At 41.4% G+C, this 17647-nt stretch overlaps 1 protein-coding gene and 2 pseudogenes across 2 annotated transcripts; 2 read left to right on the forward strand and 1 right to left on the reverse strand.

Annotated features, from left to right (window-relative positions):
• Positions 1-823, forward strand: LOC104609315 (17.4 kDa class III heat shock protein pseudogene; annotated as a pseudogene).
• On the reverse strand, positions 770-10329 carry LOC104609313 (initiation factor 4F subunit (DUF1350)). 2 transcript variants are annotated; one of them, XM_010275601.3, is made up of 10 exons: positions 10132-10329; positions 9028-9457; positions 8378-8581; positions 7208-7265; positions 7025-7087; positions 5750-5825; positions 5100-5215; positions 2071-2160; positions 1846-1977; positions 770-1096 (listed from the first exon to the last, which is right to left on the reverse strand). In XM_010275601.3, the coding sequence occupies exons 2-10, from the start codon at positions 9423-9425 to the stop codon at positions 956-958; spliced, it is 1278 nt and encodes a 425-aa protein (XP_010273903.1). In that variant the 5' UTR covers positions 9426-9457; positions 10132-10329; the 3' UTR covers positions 770-955. The 2 variants fall into 2 exon arrangements, with proteins under 2 accessions (XP_010273903.1, XP_010273902.1); XM_010275600.3 differs by having other exon boundaries at positions 9609-10301.
• A 631-nt stretch (positions 10330-10960) lies between these two features.
• Positions 10961-15301, forward strand: LOC104609397 (uncharacterized protein At4g14100 pseudogene; annotated as a pseudogene).
• The last annotated feature ends 2346 nt before the right edge of the window (positions 15302-17647 follow it).

The raw sequence follows: 17647 nt of genomic DNA on the forward strand, positions 1-17647 counted from the left end.
CCAACTATTAAAATGAGATCCTCTGACTGGAACCTCTCTAGTTCGGTTATCAGCATCGACTTTCTGTGGATATTATCATTGTCTGATCTCTCCACAATCTAATCTAACCATCTTTTACCCCGTATCTGAAAAAGGCAGGCAGCCAGGATGAGCACAGCGTCGACGCTCTATAACGACAACCTCGCATCGGCGGTGAATCAGTTGCTTAACTTCCCCGAGACCATCGTAGAAAAGTTCGTTTATCCTTCCTTCGCCCGCTCGTCCAAACCAACAGCAACCGAAGGAAGCGCACCTAGCATCCCCGTCCACGTCCTCGAAAGTCGAAACCCCCAAGGCGTATGTCTTCTACATGGACATTCCTGGCTTCTCCAAGCCCGATATCCAGGTCACAGTGGAGAACGACCGCGTGATGGTGATACGAAGCAACAGCAAGCAAGAGGAAGAGGGAAGAGGACGGAGATGAGGGAGGGTGCAAATACATACGACTAGAGAGGAGGACCTCCCAGAAGTTCATTAGGAAGTTTCGGCTACCCGATGATTCCAACGTGTCGACCATCTCGGCCAACTGTGAAAACGGGGTTCTCACCGTCACCGTCGAGAAGCTCCCACCTCCTCCAAAGTCCAAGACTGTCCAAGTCGCCATATACTAGATTAGAAGCTAAACAGATGATGTTTTTGCATAGGGGGTTCCCACTTGATACACCAACTGTACATGCACATTTGGTTATCATCCTCACCATTGTAAGTTGTAGCTAGTAGATGAATTAGCTTTGTCCCAAATCGCATTTGTATGAATCAATTAATAGTTGTTGGCTTGATGATACATTTTTTTTTTTCGCTTTTAGTGCCTTGTCGAGGCCACGTACCATGATGTTACTTGGCACAGAAATATTATAGGTATGAATGATAACCAAATTGAAATTGTGGACAAACCAAACCATGGAGTGGATTTGATTCATCCATGATGGCTGAGACCTTGGAACCAATCTGTAATGGTTCTGGCAAGCACCCTGGTGTCGTTCAGTGAAAGTGCCTTAAGCCCCTGAGCAATAGCATCCGCCGGGGTGTACAGGCTACCCACTTGCCATCTTGGATCCTGCACATACCAGAGAAATATAATGGTCAGAAGAAGTTAACCATTTTGGCGCAAACCATGGCTTTTTATTTAGACAGAACAATTTTTTTGGGACAAAGATGGCACTTGGAATAAATCAATGGAGATTAACCGGCCAAATCCTGTGAATGCTAAAATGACAATTTATATTTAAAGTTCTGTAGTCTTAACCATAAAAATCATAAAATTTGTATCAAAGGACCCAGCTTTATATGCCTTGAATTTTTTTTCTTAAAAAGCTGAGATCTCGTCTGGCCATACCAGATCCCCACTGGGATACCCTTTATACATTCCCTGTTATAAACAAACATTGGACTACAACCAAAAGTTCTCATACTGGAGAAAAACTACAGAGGATGTCCAAACTAATTGCTTTGGATTTGCTCTCTGCTTCTTCAAGCTATATATAAAATATCTTGGAAACACTTGAAAGGAACAGAGATACCACAAATTTTGTAGGGGGTGGGAGAACACAAAAAGAATTTTTTGAACTAAAATAGTAACACGAGTTGATGCATGAAAATCACTCGCTACAAAAATAAAAATTTCTTGTCATTTTCTCTACACTAGCGGATGCATAAATCCCATGGTTTATGATGTTTATTCCACTAAAAGAATGCATTCACACACACGTATATATAAGGTCCTCCATGTGAACTCTCCATAGTTGGTGCTTCATGAAATTCCTGTCCGTAAATGAAAGAATCTTGAGACAACCTACAAGTTCGCACCTGTATGCATGGTGTAAGATGGTTCCCACTCAGCACAACCTTTTCTAGTGTCCCTGCCATGGCATCTACACGAGGTTTTAAGACCTCTTCAACCAGATCAGTTTCATCAATCGCATCAGAGTTGAACTTAACCTGAGAAGTTAAAACATAATTCTAGAATGTGCAAAGGAAAAAAAAAATGACGAAGTTCGAGGAATCTCATAATTGATAGATAGGTGCAAGTACCAGTAATGTGTGTTGGACATTGTAAGAATTCTTGAAACAATCACGGTTCTCAGAAGGTGTGGGCTTGAATTCTGATACCCCCTGCGTAACCTGAAGAGGGTGTGCAAAATGGCGATATATGAGAATTATCAAAAAAAAAATGGTGATATATGAGAAACTGCGATAAATGGTAGAATCATCATGCGACGGACGCGTCATTAACCTGAAGAGGATGTGCAAAATGGTGATATATGAGAAACTGAGCTAAATGGTAGAATCATCATGTGACGGACATGTCATTCCCCACTGTTCATACTAGTGGATTTGCTCATTAGTTTACATTACCCATCTTTTTTTTTTCCTTTGAGGAATATTACCCATCCATTGACCCATCTTAAATACCTAAATGTTGCCCCAAAGAAAAAAGAGTTAACTAATCAGCTGGCATTCGTTAAAATTCATGGGGGGTTCTGATTGGTCAAAGTTCATCCAGTACCATACCTCTCAGATATCATTGATGTTGCCAAGAAAAAAAAAAGGGAAATTTAATGGTTCAAATTGTTGGAACCACTGTTGCATGGATATAGACATGGAAGTCAGAATCCTACATGTGTCCAAGAGTCTGACTAGAAAAGATGAGGAAACATGGACTTGAGTTGTGGATACATCCATGGAAAAGTATATACCATTAAAGTAGTTCACACTTTGAATTCTAACATTATATAGCTTCAAAAAAAAATGTTGCCTTTGTTACAAGTAACATTTGATATGAAAATGGCATTTATCTTGTACATTAGCTGTTCATTTATGGTAAATAAGCCAGGAGATAAAAAGGAATGCTATGTACAAGCATCCTCTTTGGACTCCAATGCATGTCCAACACAGAATACAAACCAAATAGGCACACTGGATTCAAGGTTGCAACAACTGATGGCGTGTTAGAGGGGCCAGGCTCCACTATTAGGATTATTTTCAAGTTTCAACTGGACCTCACTCTTAATTTGCAGCTTAAAGCCTTCACTTCAGCTAGCTCTTAGAAGGTATTCTTAGTATTTACCCTTCTTTAATTTCTCTAAATAGACTTGATAATGGTAAATGCAACAGAGTCAAACTTTGGTGAGGGAACAGGCCTAACTCTCTCTGACACAGACATAAAACACAATGGTCTTAATCAATTTATTTGGTCCTAGTGACACTTTATGGCACTTGAAATTTTACAAAAACTTTTGAGGCCAAAATTAGGTAAGTGGCCTCTATGTTGGAACACCTTAAGCTTATTTTCCTTTCTCTCTTTATCGATCACAGGATACAGACTCCAGAGTTTTTTTTTTTTTTTCTGATCAAAGCCCTTTCAATATCCAGCCTTCACTAACCTCTCTTTTTCTTTCCATGTCACAAAGCTTTGATTATGGAATTCCCCTTCAAGAGTGAGGTCTTTTGCCTGAGAGACCCCTCATGTCTGTATTTTGTTTATTCTGGATGGGAATCAGTCAACCACTTAATTCAGTCTACTTTTACCAGAGGTGCTTGGAACCACATCCTCAACATGCCAGGGTTGGAATGGACCTGAAAGCATCCGATTTGTCCTTAACCAAAGGATATCACGTGATTTAGGTGTTAAAGAGAATTTTAGAAAGGAATGACCTATGGTGTTGTGTGGGATCCTTGGGAAGAAGGGAACAAGAGGGTCTTTCAAAATAAATATCTCCTCAGCCACTACTCCATGCTAGACTCTACTCTTAGCAGCATCTTGGACTGAGGGCAAGGAATTTAGGGATATGTCCTGTGAGAAAATATGTCACAAACTTCATAAGGTTCTTCATTGCTATTAGGACTCTTCTAGGAGGAAACCATGGAACAAAAACAATCTGTCAGTGAGGCAATGAGACAAAAACTTGACAGTGCTTTTTCAAAATCCAAGACCTTCCAGGATTGGTGGCTTCGTATCTAGTAGGGAGGGGGAATATGATTAGGACCTACAGACGCCCCATAAACAAAGGCAACTGTACCTACTATCATGGTCTTGTTCAGCCTGAAGACTGCAGTCATATGGAACAAAAGTTTCTGTCAGTGCAGAAATGAGAAAGAAATTTAACAGTTCTTTTTGAAATGCAAGACTTTCCTGGATTGGTGGCTTCATATCTAGTAAGGAAGCAAAACAATTTATACCTACAGATAGGGGTGTTAATTGGATTGGATTTGGTCCAATCTAATTTAGTCCAATGTGAGTTCATTATAAATGGACCAGGTCCAATCCAATCCAATGAATATTTTGGACCAGTCCAATTCAATGTCTGGACCATTCAATCTGTTCAAATCCGTTTTGATTTAGATTGGTTTCAACCCAAACCCGGTCCATTGACACCTATATTCTTGTCTTATACCAATGGACCACATATTGGCTTAATCCAGCGGTCCAACCCAATCCAATATAAATTTATCATGGACAGACCAGGTCCAATCCAATCAAATAAATATTTTGGACCAGATTGGTCCAATCCAATATGCCTTGTTGGTCCGTCCAATCCGTCCAAATTGATTTTGGACTGGACGGGGCCCAATCCAAAACCGGTCCATTGACACCCTTACCTACAGAAGCCCATTGATGAAGTCAACTGTACCTGTTCTAAGGTCATAACTACTGTTCAGCTTTAAGATTGCAGTAACTAGACAGTCTGCATCAGTGTTGGTTGAAGCATATCGAATGCAGAATTGGGGTAAATTCTTCCGGAGGAATCCTTGGAGACTTACTCATTCGCCCATTGAAGTCAGATTAAAATTCATTGTCCACAAGTTTTGAGATGGATTTCCAGGGAACTAAATGTAATCTCTGGTGATCTTGCTGGATCAGGGGTAATTAGGAAGGAACATATAGTGAATCTTAATTGTAACATGCCTCTTTCTGGTACAGCTTGTGATGGATTCTTATTTTGTTGTCTGATGTTCATTTTGTATATTCTTTTTATTTTAATATTCTCAAAACTTTTCCTTTCAAAATCCGTAATAATTTGCCATTAAAAAAGAAACATATTATGGAGTTACCAAAATACCTGATTCATTACTGATGGTAACTGATCTACAAATTTGGTTAAAGACACCATGGCTTCCTGATCATACTCTTGTATCATTGCTCCAGCTGTATCAAGTAAAGCCTTCCATGCATCTCCTGGAAATTGAATATAAAACAGAATCAAATGGTTTATTACTTAATATGATATTTTTTTCATCTCATGCTATTTGTTCTTTTGCAAGTAACAAAATAAAGTGATGTACATATAGAAAGAAAAAGTTAGGTGATTTTCTTATATATGTGTGAACAGATGGAGAGGAGCCAATCACAGGAAAAGCAAGAATGAAAATATCAAAAATGAAGAGAACAAGAAATGGGACATTTTATGCAAGAAGGATGAGGTAGCAATGTAATGGTGTTAAAGGAGAAACAGCTCAGTTAAAATTTAAAAAGACAAAAGCAAGAAATTTCTGCAAAAGAAAAGGTAGAAAATAAGGTTTGCCTCAAGGAATTATATAGCCTCCAATGTTCCAAGAAAGAATGACAGTGTAAAGTTACATTTAAGATCCTCACATGAAAATAATGACAAGGTCGCAAGGCTATACAAAATTGAATGTGATATTTGATGTGCAGAATGCTGTATGTAAGTGAAACAAACCAAGATAGCCAAAGTTAGGATGCAGCAGATACCTGAAGCAATTCTAGCCATTGAATACATGGGAGATGCTTCCATTAAAGGCATCATCTGACTAACCAGAGGACCCAACTGCATAATAGATTTAGAATCACTTAGAACAAATAAATGTCATAAAGTTTAACCAACAGCACCACATAATATATGTTGCTCAATGCACATAAGGGTTAACACTACCTAGCAGAGAAAAGCCTGGCCCTACAATCATGTGTTGGGTTGGCCAGGCCAAACTTAGCCCAAGGTGCTGACTTTGAACCCAGATCAAGGCAAGCCCAAACTTGAAGAGGAGTGGGGAGGAATCAAAATTAACAAGGCCTATTGCACCTATGCCTGATATTATATATTTATTGTGTCACATAAATATATAATATCCATTAAAATGCAAAAAATAAATAAATAAACATATCAAATCCATTAAAGATTAGAGAATGGGTGATGCAGGATGGGATCATGGGAAGGAGAAAAGTCCTACACTCCTACTGTGATGCAACTAAAAATGCAAGGGTGTTCATACCCTTTTTTGTCTATAGACTTTTTTGGATCTTCTTACTACCCTTTGTTATTGAGAGTTAAGATATTAACTGTCAAAGTTTCAAAATATGTCATTGTTCAAGAGAAGGGAATCTTTGTTTTCCCTTGAATGTCCTCAAATCCATGTTTTTTAACAGACTTTTCAATACACAACAAATTCTGGCTCATAGTGATACTACTTCTAAACTATTTTGTCAAACCTTAGCTCTATCAGAAACCAAGCTTGCATGGATGCAGGCACCAGAATTCATAATCTGATGCATGTCCAGGAGTTTGACTCGGCAATATGAATTACAAAAGAACATGGGAACAGATCTAAATCAAAATGAACGAATGATGATTAATTCCGCTTCTGTCATGTACAGTGTACTTAGGCAAGAATTTGGAAGTCTTATTTATAATTTTAATAGATTTTGAAGTTCCCAGTTAGATATGCATGTAGATCAAATAATAATCCCAGCCATTCAGGGTCTTGTGAACAGTGGACACTGGAAATGGTCCTAACCTCCAGCATTTAACATGAAGTTGTTGCTCTCAGACACAAACCTTTTTTCTCATGCTTGTATTGTACAAGTATTTTGTGACATGATCATCGATCCCTTCAATCTATGTACTCTCTTTATCACTTCTATAAGTCCAACATGTAGGTATGAGCATATTTGAAATTTTAAACTTGTTATTAATAGAAATGGACAATAAAGGTCAACGCAAAGAGACAAAAGTACGTATTTGATAATTACCTGCTCAAAGTATGGGACCGCCTCTGTCGCTGGCCTGTTGTTGTATGAGATTGCAGCATTAGCCTTTGACAAAAGATACGCCAAATTTCTTCATTACACTCCAATAGCTGGTAGAAACTCTCAATTGATATGCCTACTCATAAAACATTATTTGAGAACTAGAAACAGTAAGGAAGGCCAAACCTTTGGTATCTTCTCAGAGAAATAGCTTCCTGTGAGTAACTGGAGTAATGCGCCATTGCTGTGGTTCACCATTTATTACAAAGTTGTATCAGAACAATAAATGAATTTCATATGCTCAAGCAAAATCTGACAGATCCTGAAATTTGATGGATAACGGATACGGAATCTAGCAGCTGACCAGCATTTAAAAGCATGTAGTATTTTGCTTAAAAAAAAACATGTAGCATTATTTTTAGTGTTCCATAACAATTATACTTGACTGGAGTAGTAGTTTTTCTAAACCAACTGATGATGGCTCAGTTGGTAGGATCTCTGACTCATTATAGCAGAGACCTGGGATCAAATCCCGCTGCCACCAGGGTTGGGGGGTCAAGGGGATGGGGGATCATGAAGCCTAAAAAAGAAAGAATGTGAATTTTTCTTGATCAAACACAAGAATTTCGTATAAATTCTTCTACTGTAGCTTTCCATGAAAAAAAAAATCTCTATTTATGATTACAAATCTTGCAAAAGAATTAGTTCAGAAAGTTGATGGCTTGATTGAATGTGATTTACTACTCTGCAACTCTGTAAGCAAATTCTCACAATCCACTTGTGACTGACTGGTATTAATCCAGAAATGCATAAGAAAGGAAAGAGACTGGTCATATTGGAATACCATCAAGTTCTATTGAAAGTCTATCATTGCTTACATTTGTTAGTTCCATACCCTTCCTCTCATCTCTAGTATGTGCACAAGTGCATTTGAATACGAATCCATTGTTATAAGCTGAACAAGTACTAGAAACCAAGACCCACCGCCCTTAAGCTCTTTCATGATCTTTCCATCCTACAGTAACTATTTCTTAACATATTCCATTAAGGGCCTACATAGTGGAAAGACAAAATATGCAAACATTAGAAAACCAGAAGGAGATGAAACAGCATTTGCTTCATTTCTTCTTCCATGAAGGCATGAGTTCCACCACAAAACATTTTCCCCTACATGGTAATGTTTAAGGGCCCATAACAATAGAGAACACATGTACCAAATATATGTCATTTTCTGTATTTGCATGGAATGGTTCCTAATCAAACATTTTTCATTAAAAAGTGATTCTACATAAAAACCTCGGCATTAGAAACATGCAACCTTTCAAATATCAGAAGAGTAAAATTGCAAAATCTTACCTATGACCAACAGAATAAATTGGAAGGTGTACAAGTTCGCCAGCTGATAGATTAGCATCAGGTAACCCAGATGTTAAAATCATATCTAAGCATGAATTGAATTTCTCATACACTTCTTGTGCAGCTTGGGAATGGTCAAATGTCACATTATATGGAACAGAAATTATAAGAAATCCTTCCTTTGCCAAAAGCTCAATTAGATAGCTGCAAATAACAAGAATTTGAGAGGCATCCATTTAAGTAAGTCATAATAAAAGTAAATAATTACTTGTACTAATAAAAAATAATGTATACGTGTCAAGAAGAAATTAATTTAAAAATTAGATTGGTCAAACAATAGTTCCTGCTCCTGAGTTGGAAAACCCAAATTCTTAGAAAACTAGTGAGAAATTGGAGTCCTTAGGAAGACACCGTTTAATGGGTACAGTTTGTACAAATAAGCAATAAGCATGCAACTGTAACTCTGTATCAATTTGTAAAAACATTATTGTACTCCATAATCGAACAAAACAATAACCATTTTTCACCGGTAGCAATGATGTAGTAAATGGCCATGAATCTTTTTGATCCACCTAATTGCATCTCTAAAGATTGAAAAAATCGGCTAACCTTGTTCTCTGGTGATTGCAAACCATCAGTCAGATCTTTACCTATATGTAACTTCTGGAACTGCTCCGATAAAGGCACCTCCCAAGAATTTGATAATGGCACGAGGTTTTTGGCCTCTGGATGGAGGAATGACCAAACAAGAATCCAATCTTCTATAAATTTTATTTCTATAGGTTTCCCTGCCCACATATCCATTGGAAACCATCTTCTTAGCTGGGCTCACTGCAACAGCTCTATTTTCCCCAAAAGGGCCAAAACGTGGAGACACAGCACAGGAGCTTCGCCACAACTCCATCTGCCAGAGCCTATTAATCTTTCTGGGAGCAACTTTGAGAAAGAAATGCTTGCTTGTAGAACACTTAGATCTACAGACTCCAAAACTCTTCAGAAAATGTCCTCTGCATTCGACGGTTGGCAGAGAAGATGGAAGTAATGCCATACTAATCTCTATAATGACCGATTCACCAACTTCTGCAACCATGGCACAGAAGACACCTTCATCAATGGTTAAAACAAAAAAAAAAAAAAAATGCATACGTTCTGTATTGGTCCTCTACGCATTTTCCTTTTCTTTCTTAGACAAATATGTACAAGTGTTTAACACTGGTAAGTGCTAACCTACCGAGATATAGCAAATTCAGGTTCTCTTGTTGTATATCACTGGAACTGACTAGTCACTTAGTCAGTGAGAAACCATGTGGATTCGACATTCGTATGCTTATAGAATAGAACTTCAGAAATTATCAAAAAAAATGGAATTTCTGACCCCCAACAGGGAGTGACCAATAAAAGATAATAATAAAGTAGGAAGTGTGCTCTTTCAAATTCCACGCACACGAGAGGAACCCGAATAAACATGAAAGGTATCCAGATAAGCGAGGTAAAAACCATTAAAGTCAGAGTAGGACAAATTAGGCCCAAATTCGAAGGCGAAATCTTAGAAATTGAAACTGATACCTAACAGAGATAAGAAAGCTATGGATTGCAGACTACAGAAAAAAAAATCCCGGAAAGACTTCCTATCGACTGATGATCCTGGATCAAAAGTAACGAACGACAGCATAGGTGAAAAACAAAGAAAACTAAAAGATACGGATGCGTTTACATTTGGATTTGAGATGAAACAGCAAGAAGGGGAAACTTACCCAGGATTCAGGACTTGCAGACACTAATTCGGTAATGAAGATTTGATTTATAAGGTAGAGATGGGAGACTATGAGAAGATGGTTTTGCCACGACTCAGGTCTTCCAGAGTAGTGTGCTTCCGAAAGACCATTAGAAACCGAGTGCAACCTGATAGAGGCCAGCCCACTCCGGATCTCCTACCCACAAGCTCTTCCCATATCCCTACCCAAAATCTTACTGCAATGTATTGGTTGGAATATCTCCCCATGATGACAAAGGAGATATTCCCAATGTGCGGGTGTAGTATCATGTAGGTTGGGATGTAGGAGTAGTTTGTGGGTAGGAGATATCCGTGTCCCATTCTTTATTGGAAATGATGACGTGGTGATCCAAGAGCTGTGATCCAATTTGCGCGCGCTCACTCTTATTGGGTACCATACCAACACTTGCGTATATAACGAGATTGCATCTGCTGTGGCATATTACGTCGATTTATATTTTTTTAGTGGATTCGCATTTCATAGTACTCGCATGCGCCCACGGTCGCGGCAGATTTGTGTGACGCATACATCACTCCATTGTTCTTTTCCTTAGTCAAATGCAGGAGTGGGGCAATGAAAATTGGCTATGGCCTATGGTGGTGGAGCTCGCATCGTCTGTCCTCAAGGGACAGAATTTTTTTTCCCAACCAACGAGAATCGAACACGTTGCTCTCCTCCCTTTACATACCAAATTAACGGAGTCCAGGATTCGAAAAAAACATGAAATTCTCTCTCTCTATGATATTTTTCTCACATAACGTTAAAGGCAGCTAAGTTCATCGTCTTAACAAGCCTAATATTCCTCTTCATGTTCTCTCTCTTGTCCTCAAGCTCAAATTCAAAAAACGCAGTTCCAACACCAACCCTATGGCCTCTACAATTTTACTCATTCTCTTCGTCGATTACAACGGCTCTTAGAGATTATCGATCTCTGGTATGACTGGCCTAATGGCCGCAACTCCAACATCATCCAACACCAACTGGGTTGACTTCTTTACCACCTCGAATGAAACAACGACACTTCCTTCTACTACACCTCGAACTCTTCCAAGGTGTGCAAGACTCAGCATTTCGAAGTGGGAATCCCTAAACCCAACTAGCTAGACGGTGCAAATCACCTCGGCAACTGATGATGGGTTTTTTTGCAGCATTCCATTTACTGGTAGTTCGGATGTCAATTGATGATGCATAATCTGGCAACTTTCAACTAGTTGATGACTGTAAAGTCGAGTTGGAGTATTCCTGTTAGAACTTGGAAGGTAGTTTGGATGTCGAGTGGACTAGGCAGAACCAGGAGGTTGTTCGGGTGCCGAGTTGTGTAGCTCTTTAGAGAGACCTGCAAGGAATCAGTGTCAAAGGACCTGGTGTGGCTTATCCAACGTGGTCGTTCCGATGCTTAAGTCAGTACTCTTTGTGTACGAGCTGAATGTTTGTATGCTAATAAGCTAGTGAAACAATACTCTCGCATACCTTCTCCCCCCTGTGAGGTTGGAGGTGAGGCCTATATATAGGCGTTGCTTGGCATGGGCTTTACGCATCGCGTCCGAGATCTCCGAGAGGTCATGCCTAACCGGTCCGAAGTCCTCGGAGGTAGCCATAAACGTGGATTGGTCTTTGCGCCTTGTTCGGTTTCCTCCAGAACATTCGGTGCAGGGACCAACTTCCGAGAAACCCGAGAGTGGTTGGATGTGCATGCAGAATGGGCCGGCGAGCACGTCTCACAAGTCGCCACCTGGAGCTCAATCAGAAGGTCGGCAACCCCTCAAAGGAGGTCACTCCTCACGTCGAGGTCACTTCGGCTGGTGACGAGGTGCCACAGGTCGGCCCTGGACGGGGTGCTACGAGTCACCCTGAATTGTAGACAACGTTGCCAACTAGGTTTTTGTCAGGTTACCAGGTCGGGCTCTATCATTTTGGATAAGACAAGTCATCACCTATGTGATGTCAGGGTGCCATCCAACTGTTCTGAGATACCATGTGTCATGATGTCACTGGAGGGCCAAATCCGTCCTCATCAATTGCCCCCACTCCCAAGCTGAGATCAGCTCAGCGAAGGGAGTAACTTGTTTTATTTGGCCCAAGTGACTAATTTGATGAGCTCATAGCCGTTGGCATCAGTCTAGTTTTGCTCCTCATGTTGGAAGAATCTAAGTGTTGAATGCAGCCTTACGTAGAATCCCACCGTCTTGATTATCGGGGCGCAAGGGCAAATTCATCCACTCAAGGAGAGGCAAAGCAAGCACTCTAAGGACATCTACCTTACCAAAGATGCAGCCATCAAAAAGTTTTGTAATTTAACCCAATACCTCAATAGTGAAATTCGCCATGCCGTCTTCAAGAGGGGCTTCTAATTGCGTGACTGCCTCGTCAGATCGCTCCACCTGGGTAAACTATAACACAATGTCCCTCGAGCCGATTCTCAAAAGAGTAGCCAGCGAGGTCGATGTGGAGCCTAAAACCAAAGTGGAGGTCTGCTGTGAAGAGATTGGCCAAGTTTGCATCTACCATGGTGCTGAAAGTGAACTAGTCTTTCCTTCGTTTCTTTTTCTCTCCCTTTATTTTTTTAGGTCGGCGATGAGATGTTGATGTCCTTTGAGGTCGATTTAAGCACAGTTGTGGCAATGCTGTCGAGCTAGATAAACGGGGGCCGACCTTCTGAGGTCGGTCTTCCTGCTGCCATCGTGTTTTTGAAGTTGACTTGAGGGCACATTAGCTAAAAAGCGGTAAGGCTTTCCCTTAGAACTCAATTTGACCAGGTTGACAAAGCAGAATGGCCATTTAGTTGTAGTCTTGAATGCGACTGCTTCTATGTCATCACTTTGAGATTGGCTTCCCCGGGTAAGTGCTTGCAAGATCATGTGTACCACTTGCTCCTAGAACTACTGGTTGCCTACTCCTACTGGAGTCATGGGAGGCTCACCTTGAGGGGTTGGGTCTATTGTCTGCGGGTCGCCTACTCTCACAGGAACCATGAAGGGCTCAACCTATGAGGCCAGTTTCACATTCAATTCGCTTCCAGCTCTCAAGGGAGCCATGAAGAGCTCGATCAGTAATGAGGCTTCGCAGTCCGGGCTGGAGACGGTCTAGGCTAGATTGTTGAGGCTCGCTTGGGCTGGTTGTTCATTTATGCTTTGCTTGTGAATTTGTTGATATGCACGTTACTCTCTATGTTGGGCGGTAGGTTGATGCCACGGCTACACTACATCACCCCTCGAAGACGCTGGTCGTCTACTCCTATGAGAAGCCATAGGGAGCTCGACCTACGGGGGCAGCTCTAATAACTGTAGCTCACCAACTCACACGGGAGCCTTGAAAGGCTCGACCTACAAGGGCATTCGCATAGTTCGTAGGTTGCTGACTCCCGCGGGAGCCACGAAGGGCTCAACCTATAGGAGAGACCTCGTGAAGAGAGCTTACGAGGCTCGTTCGGGCTGAATTGAGGTCAGTAGAGCTACTCGGTCTGTTGGAAATCAACTCTTGTGGGAGCCACGAAGGGCTTGACCTACGGGGGCGACCTTACTCCGAGGTGCCGGTTGCCAGACTGCTAGTGGTTGAGGTCGTTCTGCTGCTAATTATTTTGTGAATGCGCCGAACTTCTCCTCCCATGTCCACATCTGAAGATCCATGCTTCAGCTCATAAAATTGTCACGCTTCAATCCCGGTGGGAACCATTGATGGCTCTACCGCGGGGAGAGGGGCGTTCACATGAGGTAGTGGTGTGTTTGTCTGGGGTAATGGGAGTGTTGGGTTTGATGTGGTTACTACTACAGGAAGTGCTAGGGGCACTAATCTTGCTTGATTGTCACAGAGGGATTTTCAAGGTTATCACGGATGTTCTTACCCCCTAATAATTGATACTTTGTTCTTGATGTTGGTGCTGCTCAAAAATGTCATTGAACTGACAAAAATGGAAATTAGAAGGTGAAAACTTAGCAATCTAGAAGGTGAGATCTTAGCTTTCTAGAAGGTTAGAACTTAGCTTTTTGTTGCATTTCCCATAGACGACGCCAATTGATTATGGGTTTTTTTGCAGCACCCCATTTACTGGTAACTTGGATGTCGATTGATGATGTGCGATCTGGCAGCTTCCAGGTGGCTGATGACTCTGAAGTCAAGTTGGAGAATTCCTGCTAGAACTTGGAAGGTAGCTTGGATGTCGAGCGGACTAGGCAGAACTAGGAGGTTGTTCGGGTGCCGAGCTAGGTAGATAGGCGAGCTGTGTAGCTCTTTAGAGAGACCTACAAGGAATCAGTGCCAGAGGAGAGGACCTGGGGTGGCTTATCTGGCATGGTCGCTCTGACGCTTAAGTCAGTACACTTTGTGTACGAGCTGAGTGTTTGTATGCTAGTAAGCTAGTGAGCCAATAATCGTGCATACCTTCTCCCCCTGTGAGGTTGAAGGTGAGACCTATATATAGGCATTGCTTAGCGTGGGCTTTACGCATTGCATCCGAGATCTCTGGGAGGTCATGCCTAACCGGTCTAAAGTCCTCGGAGGTAGCCATGCACGTGGACCAGTCTTCGTGCCTTGTTCGGTTTCCTCTAGAACATTCGGTGCGGAGGCCAACTTCCAAGAAACTTGAGAGTGATGGGATGTGCATGCAGAATGGGTTGGTGAACACGTCTCACAGGTCGCCACCTGGACCTCAATCAAAAGGTCGGCAAGCCCTCAAAGGAGGTCGCTCCTCACGTCGAGGCCACTTCGGCTGGTGACGAGGTGCCACAGGTCGGCCTTGGACGGGGTGCTACAAGCCACCCTAAATTGTGGACGAGGTTTCCAGCTAGGTTTTCGCTAGGTTGGTGTCGGAGGCAGGTCGCAAAGTCGGACTCTATTGTTTTAGCTAAAACAAATCATCGCCTATGTGATGCCAAAGTGTCATCCAATTGTTTTTAGATGCCATGTGCCATGATGTCACTGGAGGGTCAAATCCACCCTCATCAACTACCAATGTGTCGATGGGTTCCTCTACGATGCTTGGGAGAAGGTTGATTTCATTTGGTGGTATGAGGATGTTGTCACCAAGAGGGTTGTTCATTGACTCTTCTACACAGGGTGGTTCTTTGCAAGAAGATTCGTTCATGTTGTAACTTTCGAGGAGGGATTAGTACTCGAGGATGAAAAATGGCAAGCCCCTATATACTATTTTTAGGAGGAAGAAAGCCAACTATAATCCGTATTTGTTGGCACTTGGCAACTCTCAGGAGGATTTGATGAAAGGATGAATTTTGAGAAGTTCAATGGAGTGGCACTAGCTAGAATGGTGTCAAACTAGAGATTGTAGTTGAAACTGCGTCATTCACAAGTTCTGGAACTGCCACTTGTGTTGGACTTTGTGAAGTTGGATGTGGTGAATAAAGAAAAAGAGAATAGGGGGCGAGCAAGCAAAGTCAGACGGAAGGTTGTTGAATGGAGTAACTACAGTTAAGTCTCCCATTGCTCTCCCCAATCATCATGGTGCTATTGCCAAGAAATGGGGCTATTGTGTCTACTCTGACTCCAATCCGAGTGGCAGTTAAGGGTTCAACGGTGGCCCCACTAGCATTGTATTGGAGATAAACCTAACCGAATCAGATCTAATATGGACTCTGGTAGGCTTAACCAATCTAGATCTAATATGAACTTTGATAAGGACTCTGAGATAGATAAGGATAAGACTAGATCAACATGATCTCTCATGTACTCTATCTAATCTTCTGTTGTTAGTTGCTATCTTGTATGTTTCCATATGTAATTCAAACTCTTCAATGGAGCCTATAAATACCATTAGCTTCAGTGATCCAAGACACTGAAGTCAATTCCCCTCATACGAGTTCTCTCTTCTTTTGAAGTATTTTCTTAATTCAAACTTGGTATCAAAGCCGATGGAGTTCTCTCAAGGAAGCAATGGCAACCGAACCAATGTGGATGCTGGTTCAAATGTTTCAGGATCGACATCTTCGATTCCCTCTCTTCAAAATGTGATGCACTATCTCCCCATCAAGCTAGGCAATGACAACTACTTGTTGTGGCGTGCGCAGTTTCTTCCTATACTCTGACATCACCATCTGATGGATCTTGTTGAAGGGAAAAAACAACCTCCACCAAAGATGATACCTGATCCAGCAGGCAAAGGCAGTATATTGAACCCTGAATATGTTAAATGGTACGATACTGATCAACTTGTTATGAGATGGTTAATTTCTTCTCTTACTGAGGGCATCATGGCCCAAGTTGTGGAATTTTCGACTTCAGCAGAGGTATGGTGCTCTCTTGCTACCTCTTATTCAACCCATGCTAGATCTCGCATACTGCAACTCAGGAAGCAGTTGCACAGTTTAAAGAAAGGGTCTCTATCTATTTCTGCTTACATTTAAAAAGCAAAATTTATAGTGGACAGTTTGTCTATTGTTGCTGAACCTGCTCGTAAATCTGATTTGGTTCTTTATACTCTAGCTGGGTTAGGGAATGAATATGAGTCTGCTGTGACTGCTATAACCAACAGACCAGATGCGAATACCCTTGCTATGCATGATATTATTAGCTCTCTTCCGAACCATGAGAGTTAGCTCGAAGAGCAAGGATACATCTCGTCTGGTTCGGGTATTTCACCGGCTGCTAATGTAGCTGGAGTGAAACCGAAAAAAAAATCAGGTTTCCAAAATCAGCAAAAACAATCTCAAAATACCTACGGCCGTGGTAAAGGTCGAGGGAGAGGTCAACAACAAAATTTTTTATAATTTTAATCCACAACAAATTTACAATCAACACCAATTCTCCAATGGTGGACAAGGTAAGGCACCTCCGATTATTTGTCAGATCTACAATAGACCAGGACATGGTGCGCTTACCTACAGGAAGGCGAAATATATTTTTGCAAATAATAATGACCAAAATTACAAACCCGCCGCCTACAACAGCCATACTACGCCTTCATACAACAGTGCTAATTCATCGTTTGATCCAACATGGTATCCGGATTCAGGCGCGACACGTCACATGACATTCGACGCTGATAACATCCAAAATCGGTCAGAGTATCTGGGTTTGGGTCAGGTCAGAGTGGGTAACGACCAAGGTTTACAAATAAAACATACTGGTTCCTCGTCTCTTCTCTTTAATCAGCATGCCTTCACATTGACTGATATCTGTCATGTTCCTACAATCTGCAAGAATTTATTATCTATTAGTAAGTTTACAAAGGACAACGATATATTCTTTGAGTTTCACCGTGACTGTTGCTTTGTGAATGACTATATGGGGAAAATCCTGTTTCGAGGAGTCAGTAGAGAAGGATTGTACTGCTTCCCATCAACAACAGCCATTTCACACAGCTCGACAATTGGACCGTCTGCTCTTGTTGGTGAACGGACAAACCTTCAGGGTTGGCATCAGCGTCTTGGTTATGCAGCACTTTGTACCGTCTAGCAAATCATCTCTTAGTATGGTTTACCGTATTCTAGTCAAAATTCTAGTTTATTTGTTTGTGAATCTTGTCAAATGGGTAAGAGTCATCATT

This window comes from Nelumbo nucifera, chromosome 6, assembly GCF_055504915.1.
Source record: "Nelumbo nucifera cultivar China Antique chromosome 6, China Antique-T2T, whole genome shotgun sequence".
Classification (NCBI taxonomy): Eukaryota; Viridiplantae; Streptophyta; class Magnoliopsida; order Proteales; family Nelumbonaceae; genus Nelumbo; species Nelumbo nucifera.